This window comes from Chrysemys picta, chromosome 1 (assembly GCF_011386835.1).
Source record: "Chrysemys picta bellii isolate R12L10 chromosome 1, ASM1138683v2, whole genome shotgun sequence".
In the NCBI taxonomy this organism is placed as follows: Eukaryota; Metazoa; Chordata; order Testudines; family Emydidae; genus Chrysemys; species Chrysemys picta.
Genome location: NC_088791.1, coordinates 308,401,477 through 308,419,065, shown reverse-complemented (window position 1 = coordinate 308,419,065; position 17,589 = coordinate 308,401,477). Strand labels below are relative to the sequence as shown.

Below are 17,589 nucleotides of genomic sequence, written 5' to 3'. Positions count from 1 at the left end.
ATTCTGGCACCATAATGCAAAATGTTCCTTTTTGATATCATACAAATTTAAAGCAATCCTTCCTCTCAAAATCCTTAACCTTCTTTTCTCATGTCTGTCTATCTCGGGTGAAGCAGCTCCCTAGGGAGCACTACCCAAAAGCTGCCTTTGAAGAAGTACTCGAGTGACCCTCTGTGAAGTGCTATGTTCTGAAGCCTACTTGCACCTCCCCTTTTAAATTGCTTTCTAAACTGCAGTCCCACTAAAATAAATAAATAAATAAATGTTAAGATGTTTACATTGGGTGGGCAAAGTAGTTCACTGTGGATTTGTCATCATTTACATTAGGCTATTTTTATAAAACACTTCCAGTGTTTGTAAAGCTATCATCCATTTTGCTCCATATAGATCATTGTTACAAAGGACCAATTCACTTTCCTCACACACAACTCAGTGGGGCTGGACACATCAATAAAGTAGGCAATGGCTTGAGAAAATAGCCCTCAATAAGGACTTTCTAAAAAATGGTCTGAGAAATTCTCTTGTTGCAGAAATTTCAGTAATAGTGACCTTCTCATTTCTTTAGACATCCAGGAACTCCAAATACAAAGAACGACAACAAAACATGATTCAGGATTTCCCCTTTGCACTGTATTATGAAGAAACTCTCATTCCTTCTTAAAGTCATTCATTGCATGACATTTTTTTCAGAAGTTGGTGAATTGGTGTTCTGGAAAGGAGCAATATTGGGTTCTAGTCATTTTAATGCATGAACACAGTGGAGAACAAACAAAGATGGTTTCTCTTTTATTTTCATTTTCTTTAACCTTAAAGGGCCAGATCTGCCACCCGGATTCAGGTTGAGTGGTATTTAACTATACAAAGCAGACCTATTGAAAGTAACGGGACTATGTGCAAAGTAAGGTGCAACTCACCATGATTAAAGATGGCAGAACTGGGCCCAAAGAAGGTTGGTAATGCTGCTGTGAAACTTTTATCCTTAAAATAATAGAGATTATTCACTGTACTGTGATTGGAAAGCTCTCCCTTTTCTCCCTATTTTTGTTTTCCAGTCCCTATTATTGCTAACTCTGATATGTAAACTTCAGCCAGAGGTCAGTTTGGAGATGTGGTTAACAATGACTGTTCTTGTCCTGCAGCCATGCTGCATGTAGAACCCTTACAGACTAGAGGGGGAATTCCATTTGTTGAAGGGCTGCCAGGTTGACATTTAAACTAAACAGCGAGGAGCTGAAGATTGTGTGCTCTAATGTGCATCATCATTGTTCTGGTGGGAGTCACCATATGACAATGATACACATAGTTTTACAAGTTCTTTTCTGAATAGGTGAGCACTGTTCAGTCTTTGAAAAGATGCTGTCGTGTTGTTAGTTTTGCATTGCAGGCTCTTGGGCAAGCTGTGGCAAACACCAGGAGAATATGATCTGAGCCTTCATCTCTCTCACTAGAGAGAGCATTTTTTGGTGCACAGTTGCTTTCTGATAACCAGTCTCTGCTGCTGGGGCTGAGATTTCTGAAAGAGGGTTTGCCTGCGTGCCACTTGTGATGACCTTTGATCTAGGACTGCTGCAAGTGTGTAAATAAAACAAAATGCACTAAGAATATACCCAGACTCCATAACAATGATTTCTCTACCACTAGGAGACTGACTTGTAAGGCCCTGAAATCTGCTAACACTCAAACGAAGAGCAATATTATAAACCGGCTTGGGAATTTGTATTACATATGTACGTTAGTCATTTCCTAGATTGGGCCGAGCCCTGTGCATAAGTACTAAAGAGAGGAGATGGCACAAGTGTTGGGATGTGAAAAAGCACTCAACTGCACAGAGCCCAGGCCCCACCTTAGTCCTTGCACTCCCAGCATACTAAATTTGGGAGATTCTAGTAGCAACAGCAGCTATAGTACCCTAGCCTCTGTGAACAACACACACAAACATGCACACAAGCCAACAGATCTTGGCTAGAGCAAGGGAGTACATTGCATCCCCATTAAAAGCTATATCAACATCCACTGTTGTATGCACTTATCAGATCCAGATCCATTAGTAAGGAACCACAACCTGAAAAGAGCCCTGGGGCTGCACCCCTCTTCCAACTCATGGGCTGGAGTTGTAGCTGTGGAGAGGCTACATTGCATCCCCACAGGCTGCCCCTGGGTTGAAGGTTTGAATTCCATTCCCTCCACCCCACCTTTGGCGTTCTCGGCACAAAGCCCGGTTACTCAGGCTTTGTGAGAGAAAGGTGAATTGCACCCTAGCAGCACTTTAATTCATCTCTACCTTTTTAATTAAAAGCGGAGTCACTGATTGTTTTAGTTAGAGGTAAGATAAGCCCATCTATCTAAGCCTTTATACCACACTCTTCACCTTAATATTTGAGTGCTTGTACCCAATACATCAAATAAGTCTTTGATTTCATTTGTCTTTCTCCTGTCCCCTTGTTTCTTGGAAATGAAATCCTAGAAATGTAGGGCTGAAAGGGATCTTGAGAAGTCATCAAGTCCAACCCCCTGTGCTGAAGCAGGACCCAGTAAACCTAGCCCATCCTTGACAGGTGTTTGTCTAACCAGTTCTTAAAAACTTCCAATGATGGGGATTCCAGAACCTTCCATGGAAGCGTATTCCAGAGCTTAATTACCCTTATAGTTACAAAGTTTTTAATATCTAACGTAAATCTTCTTTACGGATTAAGCCCATTACTTCTTGTCCTTCTGTCAGTGAACATGTAGAACACCTGAACACCCATCCTCTTTATAACAGCCCTTAATATATTTGAAGACAGTTAACAGGTCCTCCCTTTAGTCTTCTTTTCTCAAAGCTAAACATGCCCAGATTTTTAACCTTTCCTCATAGGTCAGGTTTTCTAAACCTTTTATCATTTTTGTTCTCCTCTGGATTCTTTCCAATTTGTCCACATCTTTCTTGAAGTGCGGCACCCAAACCATGTGAGGCCGCACCAGTGCCAAGAAGGGAGGGACAATTACCTCCCATATCTTGCATATAACACTCCCTGTTAATACAGAGTGATATTAGCCTTTTTCATAACTACAACATATTGTTGACTCATATTCAATTTGTGATCCACTATAACCCTCAGATCCTTTTCAGTGATACTACCGCCTAGCCAGGTATTCCCCATTTTGAAATTATGCAGTTGATTTTTTCCTTCTTAAGTGTAGTATTTGGCACTTATCTTTTTTTTTAATTTCATCTTGTTGATTTTAGACCAATTTGTCATGGTTGTTTTGAATTCTAATCCTGTCCTCTACAGCAGTGGTTCTCAACCAGGGGATACGCATAGGTCTTCCAGGGGGTACATCAACTCATCTAGATAATTGCTAGTTTTACAACAGACTACATAAAAAGCACTTGCAAAGTCAGTACAAACTAAATTTTCATAGACAATGACTTGTTTGTACTACTCTACATACTATACACTGAAATGTAAGTACAATATTTATATTCCAATTGATTTATTTTATAATTATACGGTAAAAATGAGAAAGGAAGCCATTTTTCAGTAATAGTATGCTGGGATACTTTTGTATTTTTATGTCTGATTTTGTAAGCAAGTAGTTTTTAAGTCAGGTGAAACTTGGGGGGTACGCAGACAAATCAGACTCCTGAAAAGGATACAGTAGTTTGGAAAGGTTGAGAGCCACTGCTCTAAAGTGCTTGCAACCTCACCCAGCTTGGTGTCTTCTGAAAATTTTATAAGCATATTGTCCACTCCATTAGCCAAGTCATTAATGAAAATATTGAATGGTATTGGACCCAGGACTGACCCTTCCAGTTTGATAGCAAACCACTGATAACTACTCTTTGAGTACGATCTTTCAACCAGTTGTGGATCCACCTTGCAGTAATTTCATCTAGACCATTGGTTCTCAAACTTTTTTTTTCCGTGGACCACTTGAAAATTGCTGAGGGTCTCGGCAGATCACTTAATGAGCTTTCCAAATGTTTGTACCGTTTGGATAAAAGCACTATAAAAAAAAACATAATAATAATTAACTTTTTTTGTTCCACAAATAAAAGCTCATTTTAATATCAGTAGTCTTACTTTTCTAATGCAAGGGATGTGCCCTCTCTCCCTGGCCGTGGCAGCCCCCGAGCTGGGGCTGGGAAGGAGGGCTCTCTCTCTCCCTGGCAGCTGCAGCCCTGGAGCTGGGGAAAGTCGCCTCTTTCTCTGGCCACCAGAGCCCTACATGTCCCAAATTCCCCCACCCCCTCTTCTCACCCCACTTCCCCCTCCCACCTACCCTCTACTTCCCCCAAGGCCACCACCTCACCTTACATGTGCATCTTCTCCAGGGTCCAGGCACCTAATTAGTGAAGCCACGCCTTCGCAGCTCCACTAATTAGATGGGTAGCCCTTCATTCTCTCATGTGCGGCCACCCAGGTGCGCATCTTAGAGGGAACTATCTGTACACCACCTATGGTGCTTGCGGACCACAGTTTGAGAACCTCTGATCTAGACCACATTTCCCTAGTTTGCTTATGAGACTGTCATGTTTCAAAAGCCTTTCTAAAATCAAGATGTGTCACATCTTTTGGTTCCCTCCTATCCATTGACAAAGAAGGAAATTTGGTTTGGCATGATTTGTTTTTGATAGATCCATGCTGGCTATTCCTTATAACCCTATTATCCTCTAGGTGCTTACCTAAACTGATAGTTTAATAATTTGTTCCAGTATCTTTTCAGGAATCGAAGTTAGGATGACAAGTCTATAATTCCCCGGGTCTTCTTTGTTCCCCTTTTTAAAGATAGATACTACGTTTGTCCTTTTGCAGTCCTCTTGAGTTAGGTGTTTTTATTTTACCTCTCTCCAAGCTAGCAATCCTTGTAGAAATAACCTCTGGTAAATAAGGTTATTGGAAAATAATTCAGAGATGGGGAATTTCCATTTCAGTAAAAAGATCTTTCCTGCTTTGGCTGCAACCAGTATTCTCATGTTTCACCGTTTCTGGTTTATTCCATTTCTTTTGCTTTGCTCCTGACTCAGTGAAAGCAAGAATTCAGTAACAGTTCAAGAATCCAGAAATAAAAGGTATGTAAAAGCTGATGTAACTAGAATTGGGCTAAAGGGCACCTTTAATTCTGACAAGGGATTTAAACCCTTGCAGGCCAAATTCTGTTCTCCTGGCAGAGCCTCCACTGAAGTTTATTGAATTACTCCAGATTTACAGCAGTAGAAGTAAAAGAAGAATCATGCCCTATGCATTTAAATAATTTTATCATCAGGATAAAGAGATTCCTAGAATGTCCTCGGCCAAGGCAGTTTGAGGGGGTATTGTAATATGAGCCTTTTTGTACTACTTTAGAATTGTGGTTTTTATTTTATTTTTTCTGAAATCACCATCTACAGTCCCATCCTTTTCTCATGCTCTAATCTTTTCTTAGGGCAACTGCAGCTAAAATTTGTTAGTCTCTAAGGTGCCACAAGTACTCCTGTTCTTTTAGCTAAAATCCTGATACTCTTTTGGGCTGGCAAGATTATTAACAAAGTTGTTCTTTTACCATCCTTTCCTAATCAGATCCTTTCTGAAGTATTTAGACAAGTTTTCTCATTCATCATCTTACAACACGACTTTGTTCTCCAATTAAGATTTATTGGGCTGCGGTAGATGGATGCCTGTGTTTATTTGGGGAGAAATAAAGTGATGACTTTACTGGGAAATATTTGTGTAGTTCACGTTTCATGCTTTATTAAAAATGACTACCAATGAAAAAATATTTTGTACTTTTTGCTCTTGAAAAATTACAGTTCTGGGCAAAGCTGAATTGCTTGTTCCCAGCTAAGAAGTGATGGGAGTTCCCAGGCCAAAAAGCCTCACAACTAGGAGTGCTGAGAGATAGTTTGAAATGCTTTAGGACAAGCTGTATTTTCTATATAATACCTATGTTGTATCATTGGCATTTTGCAGTTGAAAAAAGTGGAGCACAGAACACATCTAGGTAGACTTGTCACATATTACATTGAAGGACAGTTTGGGTTATTTTAGGGAATGTTGATAATTTTTAGTGAGGTTTTCAGATAAAGCAAATTAGACAAAACAATAATTAAAAAAATGGAAATAAAATAAGCATGAAAATTTCACCCAGGATAGAACAGACAAATACCAATCACATATTCAATAGTAAGGATGAATTCCTGGCCCCACAGAAATCAATGGCAAAACTCCCATTGACTTCAATGAGGTCAGAATTTCTACCTAAAATTATGCATTGTGATTTGTCCATTTTGCTCAGCATGGGCTTGATCCTGCTTCCACTGCAGTCAGTTGAAAATCTCCAGTGGTGCAGGGTTACGTTCCATAAGCTCTTTTCCCAAGCAGACAAGACTCACATGTGAGAAAATATAATTCACACCATTATTTAAAATATTTAAGTTAAGATTCTACGGGAGCCAAAAGATCTCATTTCCTTCCTTTGAATGGATCAGCAAGCCAGCCCAAGGACACCCCTGTCCTCACTGCCCAGGATAAAACAGGCCTTTCAGGGCATCCCCATGTGTACCATCATGAGAACTGGAGATCTGGAAACACAAGCAGAGAAATAGTGATTATCCTCTTGTGACGGGTTGGATCACAGAAACCCCCTTGGGAGCTGCCACCCGATGTGCAAAGACTACCCCTGCTTCTGTTTTCCCTGCCAGCTCAGGACTCCAGCACCCTGTCTTGCTGAGCCAGACACTCCTGTTTGGCTCCAGACACAGAGCCAGGGTCTGAATCACTTGTCCCCAAAGCTGCAAGTTTACCCGAAAACAGCTCACAGTAGTGCGCTTGTCTTTAGCACTCAGATGCCCAACTCCCAATGGGGTCTAAACCCAAATAAATCCGTTTTACCCTGCATAAAGCTTATGCAGGGCAAACCCAGAAATTGTTCGCCCTCTATAACACTGATAGAGAGATATGCACAGTTGTTTGCTTCCCCAGGTATTAATACATACTCTGAGTAAATTACTAAATAAAAAGTGATTTTATTAAATACAGACAGTAGGATTTAAGTGGTTCAAAGTAGTAACAGACAGAGCAAAGTAAGTCACCAAGCAAAATAAAATAAAATGCGCAAATCTATGCCTAATCAAACTAAATACAGATAATCTCACCCTCAGAGATGTTTCAGTAAGTTTTTCTCAGACTGGACACCTTCTAGGCCTGGGCACAATTCTTTCCCCTAGTACAGCTCTTGTTGCAGCTCAGGTGGTAGCTAGGGGATTCTTCATGATGGCTTCTCCCTTCTCTGTTCTCTTCCCCCCCTTTATATATCTTTTGCATAAGGCGGGAACTCTTTGTCTCTCTGGGTTTCCACCCCCCCCTCACTGGAAAAGCACCAGGTTAAAGATGGATTCCAGTTCAGGTGACATGATCACATGTCACTGCAAGACTTCGTTACTCACTTGCCAGCACACACATATACAGGAAGACTCACAGGTAAATACAGCCATCTGCAGACAATGGGAGTCATCAAGATTCCAAACCATCATTAATGGTCCACACTTTACACAATTACAATAGGCCCTCAGAGTTACATTTTATATTTCTAGTTTTAGATACAAGAGTGGTACATTTATACAAATCAGATGATCACACTCAGTAGATTATAAGCTTTGTAATGATACCTTACAAGAGACCTTTTGCGTGAGGCATATCCCAGTTACTTACATTCACTTATTACCGTATTTTCTCTAAAACTATCTCAGTTACATTATATTGACTTATTATCAAGTTTTTATAAAACCATATAGACTGCACAACGTCACACCTCTCTCTCCCTCCTTTTATTCAGTGCCTGAACACTGTGCTGACAGACGCACATACCAGCAATCTCAGCTTAAGAGACCCTGTCAAGGCTACTTCCCCACTCTGAACTTTAGGGTACAGATGTGGGGGCCTGCATGAAAACTTCTAAGCTTAACTACCAGCTTAGATCTGGTCCGCTGCCACCACTCCCAATGTGCTAATTCCCTTCCCTGGGTAGCCTTGAGAGACTCTTCACCAATTCCCTGGTGAATACAGATCCAACCCCCTTGGATCTAAAAACAAGGAAAAATCAGTCAGGTTCTTAAAAAGAAGGCTTTTAATTAAAGAAAAAGGTAAAAATCATCTCTGTAAAATCAGGATGGGAAATAACTTTACAGGGTAATCAAACTTAAAGAGCCCAGAGGACCCCCCTCTAGCCTTAGGTTCAAAGTACAGCAAACAGAAGTAAACACCCTAGTAAAAGGTACATTTACAAGTTGAGAAAACAAAGATAAAACTAACACGCCTTGCCTGGCTGTTTACTTACAAGTTTGAAATATGAGAGACTTGTTCAGAAAGATTTGGAGAGCCTGGATTGATGTCTGGTCCCTCTTAGTCCCAAGAGCGAACAACCACCAAAACAAAGAGCACAAACAAAAGCCTTCCCCCCACCAAGATTTGAAAGTATCTTGTCCCCTTATTAGGCCTTTGGGTCAGGTGTCAGCCAGGTTACCTGAGCTTCTTAATCCTTTACAGGTAAAAGGATTTTGGAGTCTCTGGCCAGGAGGGATTTTATAGTATTGTATACAGGAGGGCTGTTACCCTTCCCTTTATAGTTATGACAGACCCCTTGACTGGGCCACCATCCTCCAGTGTGTACACTCCCGCTGCCCCTGTGAAATGCTGCAACAGACCCCACAAAGCAAGCGTATTGCCTAATTTCACAATCCTCACCCAGTAGGGTGCTGTAGCTGTGAGGCCAATATCCTGGCAATGTCATCGTCACTGCTTGTGGCTGAGTTGCCCATAGAAAGTGATGAGTGTCCTCCTCCTCGCTTCCAGATCCTGCTTTCACAAGTACATCTAGGTTCTCAGAGGGGAACTTACTACTGAAGAAGCAATCACTTGTGGCTTATCTTCTGCATGTAGAACTCAGGTATCTGGAGAGGAGAATACTATTATGTTGGTTTTGGAGCCATTAGATACAGCAACTTTCTCCAACAAGTTACCACCCCAAACCACATTCTGGGGCTTGATCCTCCCTCCCTGTAACCCAGGCAGGGCGTTCCGTTTTGCCCTCTGGGAATGAGAATGTATTGGAGGCCAGACTTCCTCTTCATACCTACCCAGGACCTAATGCTGCTTCACACTCTCCAGCGTCTGATGGCCCAGGGCACATACATGGTGAAGCACCTCTTGGTGGATTCACTGAGGGAGAGGCTCACTATGAGGGAAGAGCATGCACACTGGATAAATAAATCGCCAGCTCTCGGAGTCACACATTACATTAATCTCTTCACCGCTGGCTGAAATATATGGGACCAATGTTACTCTGAAAAACGTGCAATGTACAGCCATCAATGACAGAGTTCCTAGGGAGGCTTGCAGAATCTGTAGCATTCTTTATGTACACTGGCAGACAGTTAATAGATCAGACATTGCACCACACCCAGGTTCCCCATCATTCATCACTCCCATGGCTCATTAGACACAGGTACTTAGGCTGGTGAAGGTTTGGCCACTCTCCTTTCCAAGCCCTAATTTCCTACTATCATCACTATCCTGTGCTGAATCTGAAACCTAATATGAACCCTTAATGTTTGCATACACATACCTCACCCAGAAATAAATATGCTCACCTCTGATCCGTTGATACCTGCCTCTACCCCAACGCCACACCTGATTCTCCTACAGCTGGAAAGCACAGTGCTCCACATCCACTAGGAGAAGTGGAGAACAGCTCTGAGTGCAGGTATTTGCATAACATCCATCTCTGAGCCATGGCAAGTCTTTCTCTCCCTCCATGTGTACTACCTTAACACTGTTGGGTGTCACACGGCATGCAATGGCTGACGCAATCTCCTTCTCCCACCACCTAAAATGCCAGACTTAAGAAACATCTTCCCCCAGACGTCCTCCTCTGTCTTGTCCCTGGCTAATCTAATATCCTGCCATTCCTCCCTAGCCCACAAGCTTCTGGAAAACTGCTCTCCATTTCTGAACGTTGGACTCTCACTTGCTCTTTGTCTGTCTTTCAAGCTAATGCTTGCCTGAGTGTTTGGGGTTTTTTAATGAGTGTGGAGGTGGTTTTCCTGGCTATGTAGTATGCAAAGCAGCATCTGGTGCCTGAGTGACATAATTTGATCCAATCTTGCCCTGGCACAACTAGAACAGCAGCACCAAGCTGAACATGTGGGAGCCTCTGAGTGCATTTTAAAATCTCAGTCAAGTTGCAGCCAGCATCTTCACCATGCCTCTGCCCTACCCTCTGTGAGCGCTCGTCTCCCAGAGAGCTCAAGCACATAGGCACAGCTAACAAGTTGTTTTGAAAACCCCTGAATGCCCAAACACAATAAGCACCCAGGCAAGCTTTGAAACTCCTGGCATCAATTTTTCTGTGTGTCAGTTCCTGTAAAAAGGGGATTATAAAACTTTCCTTCCTCACAGAGGTATTGTGAGGATAAATACATTCATGTTTGTGAGTGTGACGTTATTGATATAATCTGGGACCATATAGAACATGGTTGCAACCAAAGTCCTGTAGTGGCACCAAATCTTGTATAAAGGGGGTCAAATGAGGTGTCTAAGACGAGGTTATGGTTTACTGGTTATGATTATGCTATCTATATGTGTGTATCAATTTTGTAGTTGAAGTTATGAATATTGGCTCTATACTGTCTGTATTTCAAACTTATGCTATGCTTCTGGGAAACTTCCCAGACAAGTTGGTGTTAGCTCTGCCTAGTCTGCTTGATGGCCCATCAGCTATACAATTGACCCATTGAGAGAAGGCAAATACACCTTGCAACTCAGCAAAGTATGCAGGGACTGGCCCATGTGACTCCAGACTCCATTTTGCTGTAATTTTCCACGTAAGGACAAAGAGATGTTCTTACACCTGGAAAAGACTATAAAAGGCTGAGGCCTCTCCTCCATCTTGTGTTCAATCCTGTTTCTTACCTCTGGAGGGACTTTGCTACAAACAGAAGCTCTGAACAAAGGACTGATGACCCATCCCAGCTGGGGATGTATTCCAGAGACTTGATTTTGAACCTGCAGTTTCTATCACTGCTACAAGCCTGAACCAAGAACTTTGCCATTACTGTATGTAATTGATTCCATTTAACCAATTCTAGCTCTCATCTATATCTTTTTCCTTTTATGAATAAACCTTTAGATTTTAGATTCTAAAGGATTGGCAACAGCGTGATTTGTGGGTAAGATCTAATTTGTATATTGACCTGGGTCTGGGGCTTGGTCCTTTGGGATCAGGAGAACCTTTTTTCTTTTATTGGGGTATTGGTTTTCATTTGTCCCCGTAACGAGTGGCACTGGTGGTGATACTGGAAAACTAGAGTGTCTAAGGGAATTGCTTGTGTGACTTGTGGTTAGCCAGTGGGGTGAGACCAAAGTCCTCTTAGGCCTGGTCTACACTACGGGTTTAGGTCGACTTTAGCAGCTTTAAATCGAATTAAGCCTGGACACGTCCACACGACGAAGCCCTTTCTTTCGACTTAAAGGGTCCTTTAAACCGGTTTCTTTACACCACCTTCGACGAGGGGATTAGCGATAAAATCGGCCTTTGCGGGTCGGAATTGGGGTAGTGTGGACGGAATTCGACGTTATTGGCCTCCGGGAGCTATCCCACAGTACTTCATTGTGACCGCTCTGGACAGCACTCTCAACTCAGATGCACTGACCAGGTAGACAGGAAAAGACCCGCGAACATTTGAATTTCATTTCCTGTTTGCTCAGCGTGGAGAGCACAGGTGACCACGCAGAGCTCATCAGCACAGGTAACCGTGATGGAGTCCCAGGATCGCAAAAGAGCTCCAGCATGGACCGAACGGGAGGTACAGGATCTGCTCGCCATATGGGGAGATGAATCAGTGCTAGCTGAACTCCGTAGCAGTAAAAGAAATGGCAAAGTATTAGAAAAGGTCTCCAAGGCCATGAAGGACCGAGGCCATAACAGGGACACACAGCAGTGCCGCGTGAAAATTAAGGAGCTACGGCAAGCCTACCACAAAGCCAGAGAAGCAAACGGAAGGTCCGGGGCAGAGCCGCAAACTTGCCGCTTCTACGCGGAGCTGCATGCCATTCTAGGGGGTGCAGCCACCACTACCCCAACCGTGTGCTATGACTCCGTCAATGGAGAAACACACAGGGAAGACGGTTCGGGGAACGAGGAAGATGAGGATGGAGGTACTGTAGGTAGCTCACAGCAGCAAGGAAGCGGAGAAACCGGTTTCCCCAACAGCCAGGATATGTTTGTGACCCTGGACCTGGAACCAGTAACCCCCGAACTCACCCAAGACCCTCAGGGCACACAGGAGACCTCTGGTGAGTGTACCTTTGTAAATATTTGTAAACATTACACATGGTTTAAAAGCAAGCGTGTTTAATGATTAATTTGCCCTGGCAATCGCGGCCAGTACATCTACTGGAAAAGTCTGTTAACGTGTATGGGGATGGAGCGGAAATCCTCCAGGGACATCTCCAGAAAGCTCTCCTTCATATACTCCAGGCCAGTAGCACGTAGTCTGGAATCATTGCATAACAAAGCATGGCAGCGTATGGTCCCGGTGTTTGCTGGCATGCAGACAATATCCATTCCTTATCTCTCTTTGTTATCCTCAGGAGAGTGATATCATTCACGGTCACCTGGTTGAAATGGGGTGATTTTATTAAGGGGACATTCAGAGGTGCCCGTTCCTGCTCTTCTGAACAGAAATGTTCCCCGCTGTTAACCACGCGGTGGGGGGAGGGGTGAAGTGATCATCCCAGAGAATCGGGTGTGTGTGTGTGGGGGGGGGTGGTTTACTTGGGTTTGTGCCGCATGTTAACCGGGAAACCGCAGCCCCTCCTTTTACATTGAAAACCCATTTTCAATGGACAACCCAATTCATCCTTGATATGGGAAATGCGCTGCTGTTTGAAACCTTTCCCGCATGTGAAGAAGGTTAAAAAAGCCAAAAGCCGAAATATGTTGCCTGGGGCACTGCGTGAGTGATCTCTCATACCAAACCGGCAGGCAGAGGAAAAATGAGACCTTGTAATGAAAGAGTGTACCTATTGTTCTCTAAAATGTGTCTTTTTTAACCACCTCTCCCTTCTCCTCCACCAGCTGCAAATGTTTCTCCTTCGCAGAGGCTAGTGAACATTAGAAAGAGAAAACGGAGGACGCGGGACGATATGTTCACGGAGCTGCAGATATCCTCCCACGCTGATAGAGCACAGCAGAATGCGTGGAGGCAGTCAATGTCGGACATGAGAAAAGCACAGTATGAACGAGAGGAGAGGTGGCGGGCTGAATGGCGGGATGAAAAGAGCAAGTGGCGGGCTGAAGATGATAGGTGGCGTCAGCTTGCAGACAGACGGCAAGAGTCAATGCTCCGTCTGCTGGAGCATCAAACTGATATGCTCGAGCGTATGGTTGAGCTGCAGGAAAGGCAGCAGGAGCAGAGACCGCCGCTACAGCCCCTGTTTAACCAACAGCCCTCCTCCCCAAGTTCCATAGCCTCCTCACCCAGACGCCCAAGAACATGGTGGGGGGGCCTCCGGCCACCCAGTCACTCCACCCCAGATGATCGCCCAAGCATCAGAAGGCTGGCCTTCAATAAGAGTTAAAGTTTTAAAATGCAGTGTGTCCTTTTCCATCCCTCCTCCCCCACCCATCCCAGGCTACCTTGGCAATTATCCCCCTACTTCTGTGAGGAATTAATAAAGAATGCATGAATGTGAAAAAACAATGACTTTATTGCCTCTGCAAGCGGTGCTCGAATTGGGGAGGGGAGGGTGGGGGGGGGTGGTTGGTTTACAGGGAAGTAGAGTGAACCGGGTCGGGGGGGGGGGGGGGGTTTGGAGGGTTCATCAAGGAGAAACAAACAGAAGTTTCACACAGTAGCCTGGCCAGTCACAAAACTCGTTTTCAAAGCTTCTCTGATGCGCACCGCGCCCTGCTGTGCTCCTCTAACCGCCCTGGTGTCTGGCTGCGCGTAATCAGTGGCCAGGCGAGTTGCCTCAACCTCCCACCCCGCCATAAATGTCTCCCCCTTACTCTCACAGATATTGTGGAGCGCACAGCAAGCAGCAATAACAATGGGGATATTCTTTTCGCTGAGGTCTGAGCGAGTCAGTAAGCTGCGCCAGCGCGCTTTTAAACGTCCAAATGCACATTCTACCACCATTCGGCACTTGCTCAGCCTGTAGTTGAACAGGTCCTGACTACTGTCCAAGCTGCCTGTGTACGGCTTCATGAGCCATGGCATTAAGGGGTAGGCTGGGTCCCCAAGGATCACGATAGGCATTTCAACATCCCCAACGGTTACTTTCTGGTCCGGGAAGAAAGTCCCTTCCTCCAGCTTTCGAAACAGACCAGAGTTCCTGAAGACGCGAGCATCATGTACCTTTCCCGGCCATCCCACGTTGATGTTGGTGAAACGTCCCTTGTGATCCACCAGGGCTTGCAGCAGCATTGAAAAGTACCCCTTGCGGTTTATGTAGTCGGTGGCTTGGTGCTCCGGTGCCAAGATAGGGATATGGGTTCCGTCTATGGCCCCGCCACAGTTTGGGAATCCCATTTCAGCAAAACCATCCACTATTGCCTGCACGTTGCCCAGAGTCACTACCCTTGATATCACCAGGGCTTTCATTGCCCTGGCAACTTGGATCACAGCAGCCCCCACCGTAGATTTGCCCACTCCAAATTGATTCCCGACTGACCGGTAGTTGTCTGGCGTTGCAAGCTTCCACAGGGCTATCGCCACTCGCTTCTCAACTGTGAGGGCTGCTCTCATCTTGGTATCCTGGCGTTTCAGGGCAGGGGAAAGCAAGTCACAAAGTTCCATGAAAGTGCCCTTACGCATGCGAAAGTTTCGCAGCCACTGGGAATCGTCCCACACCTGCAGCACGATGCGGTCCCACCAGTCTGTGCTTGTTTCCCGGGCTCAGAATCGGCGTTCCACGGCATGAACCTGCCCCAGTGACACCATGATTTCCACATTGCTGGGGCCTGTGCCTTGTGAGAGGTCTATGTCCATGTCAATTTCCTCATCACTCTCTTCGCCGCACTGCAATCGCCTCCTCGGCTGGTCCGGGTTTCGCCTTGGCATGTCCTGGCTCTGCATATACTCCAGGACAATGCGCGTGGTGTTCATAGTGCTCATAATTGCTGCGGTGATCTGAGCGGGCTCCATGATCCCAGTGCTAGCTATGGCGCCTGGTCAGAAAAAAGGCGCGAAACTAGTATCTGACTGACTAGGGGAAGGAGGGAGGGCGGGAGGGAGGGTGGGCCGAGTGACGACATGGCGTACAGGTACAGGTACAGGGAATTCAAATCAAGAAAGGTGGCTGTGCATCAGGGAGAAACACAAACAACTGTCACACAGAATGGTCCCCCCAAAGATTAAACTGAAAACCCTGGGCTTAGCAGGCCGTTGATTTCACGGAGGAAGGGGAAGCAAATGAATACAGAACAAATCTATTTTTTACATCTTAAGCTGGCAGCCGACGGTGCAGCATGACTGATAGCCTCTGCAGTACGATGACGACGGATACCAATCGTAATATACCATCTTCTACCAAAAGGCAAGGGGCTGCTGCTGTGTAGCAATGCAGCCCCACGTCTGCCAGCCCCACGTCTGCCAGCACCCAGCATCGCCCTCGGCCTCTTCTGGGTGCTTAGCAGACAATACTGGGCAATTGGCAGAAAATAGTATACTACGACTGGTAGCCATCATCATCGAGACAGTAGCATGTCTGCCCAGGTGCCCATGATTGACAGCCACTGCAGTATGACGACGACGGATACCAGTCGTAATATACCATCTTCTACCAAAGGGCAAGGGGCTGGTGCAATGCAGCCCTATGGCTGCCAGCCCCACGGCTATTAGTCATGCTACACCGTCTACCGCCAAAAGGCAGTTAGCAGCTGCTGCTGTGTAGCAATGCAATCCCACGTCTGCCGGCACCCAGAGGACATATGGTGACGGTGAGCTCAGCTGAGCTGAGCGGGCTCCATGCTTGCCGTGGTATGTTGTCTGCACAGGTAACCCAGGTAAAAAGGCGCGAATCTATTGTCTGCCGTTGCTGTGACGGAGGGGGAGGGGCCTGATGACATGTACCCAGAACCTCCCGTGACACTGTTTTGCATCATCCGGGCATTGGGATCTCAACCCAGAATTCCAATGGGCGGCGGAGACTGCGGGAACTGTGGGATAGCTGTGGGATAGCTACCCATAGTGCAATGCGCCGGAAGTCGACGCTAGCCTCGGTACTGTGGACGCGGTCCGCCGACTAGAGCACTTAGAGCATTTTATGTGGGGACACACACAATCGGCTGTATACAACCGATTTCTATAAAACCGGCTTCTATAAATTCGAACTACTTTCGTAGTGTAGACATACCCTTAGTCTGGCTGGTTGGGTTTGCCTTAGAGGTGGAAAAACCCCAGTCTTGAGCTGTACTGCCCTGTTTAAGCAATTGGTCCTGAATTGGCACTCTCAGTTGGGTCCCGCCAGAACCGCATCGTTATAGTGAGGCACTCAAATGCTGTGTTGATGGGTGTGATGGGTTCTCCCTGGGGTGCCACCTGGAACTGGGGTACCACCGGCCCTCTGACTCACCAGCCTGGGATCCCTCTTATACTGTGCTTCTGTGACAAGCTGTAGACCACTCCCAGTCCTAGGCTTACATCAACATTCACACAGGCAGGGACACACCCAGCTGCAGTTACATGCAGGCTCCGACCAGCCACTGCATGAACCAACAACAGAGAGGCTACAGCCAAGATAACCCCCAGCCTAAGACCCCAGAGCTGTACTGTCCTGCCCTGGTCAAAACCCCAACCAGTATGAGTTTATTACTCAGATTGCCCCACCCTCAATTTGGGGAGGCATATGCAACAAGTCTATGTTAACCAAACTGAGATTTTTCTCCAGGCACTTCACGAAAAGGCACACTGGTTTAGATAAAGCAAAAAACAAGTTTAACAACTACAGAAAGATAGATTTTAAGTGATTGTAAATGATAGCAAACGTATCAAAGCAGATTACCTAGCAAATAAACAAAACCGCAAACAGCCTAAAATACTAGATAGATTGGATATGAATTAACAATTTCTCACCCTGGCTGATGATACAAGCAATCCACCAAGCTTCCATACACAGACTAGAAATCCTTTTTGCCTGGGACCAGCACTTCCCCCAGTTCAGTCTTTGTTCCTCAGGTGTTTCCAGGAGTGTCCCAGTGTGGGGAGCGAGGCCCCTAGATGATTTCACACCCCACCTTATATAGCTTTAACATATGGCGGGAACCTTGTTCCAAAAACAGTTCCCAGCCCAGTTTGTGGAAAAATACAAGTACCCAAAATGGAGTTCAGTATCATGCAGTCTGATCTCATGCCCTTGCTGAGACATAGCAGCCATTACTTACAGGCCTGCTGAAATGTTTACAGGAAGGCTAAGCTTTTCCATAGCCCATTGTCTTTGCTGATGGGTCATTAGCACTGTCTAGCTTCACCACTGTTGTACCTGAAAGGCTGGCTGTGGTTGTTTTCCAGAATAAACCCATTTGAAATACAGATCCAGAGTCAATATTCATAACTTCAGATCCAAAAAT

The 17,589-nt window shown here is 45.2% G+C and overlaps 1 protein-coding gene across 2 annotated transcripts in view; it reads left to right on the top strand.

Moving 5' to 3' along the window:
* The window catches only part of LOC135980897 (uncharacterized), a 30,597-nt gene extending 16,862 nt beyond the window's left edge, over nucleotides 1-13,735 (top strand). The window contains exons 2-3 of one of the 2 annotated variants that reach the window (XM_065581377.1): nucleotides 10,452-12,311; nucleotides 13,096-13,735. In XM_065581377.1, the coding sequence (XP_065437449.1) occupies nucleotides 11,774-12,311; nucleotides 13,096-13,598 (1,041 nt within the window). In that variant the 5' untranslated portion in view covers nucleotides 10,452-11,773 and the 3' untranslated portion in view covers nucleotides 13,599-13,735. Of the gene's footprint in view, nucleotides 1-6,657; nucleotides 12,312-13,095 lie in introns of those variants that run through there. The other variant, XM_065581376.1, reaches the window with a different exon arrangement.
* The last annotated feature ends 3,854 nt before the right edge of the window (nucleotides 13,736-17,589 follow it).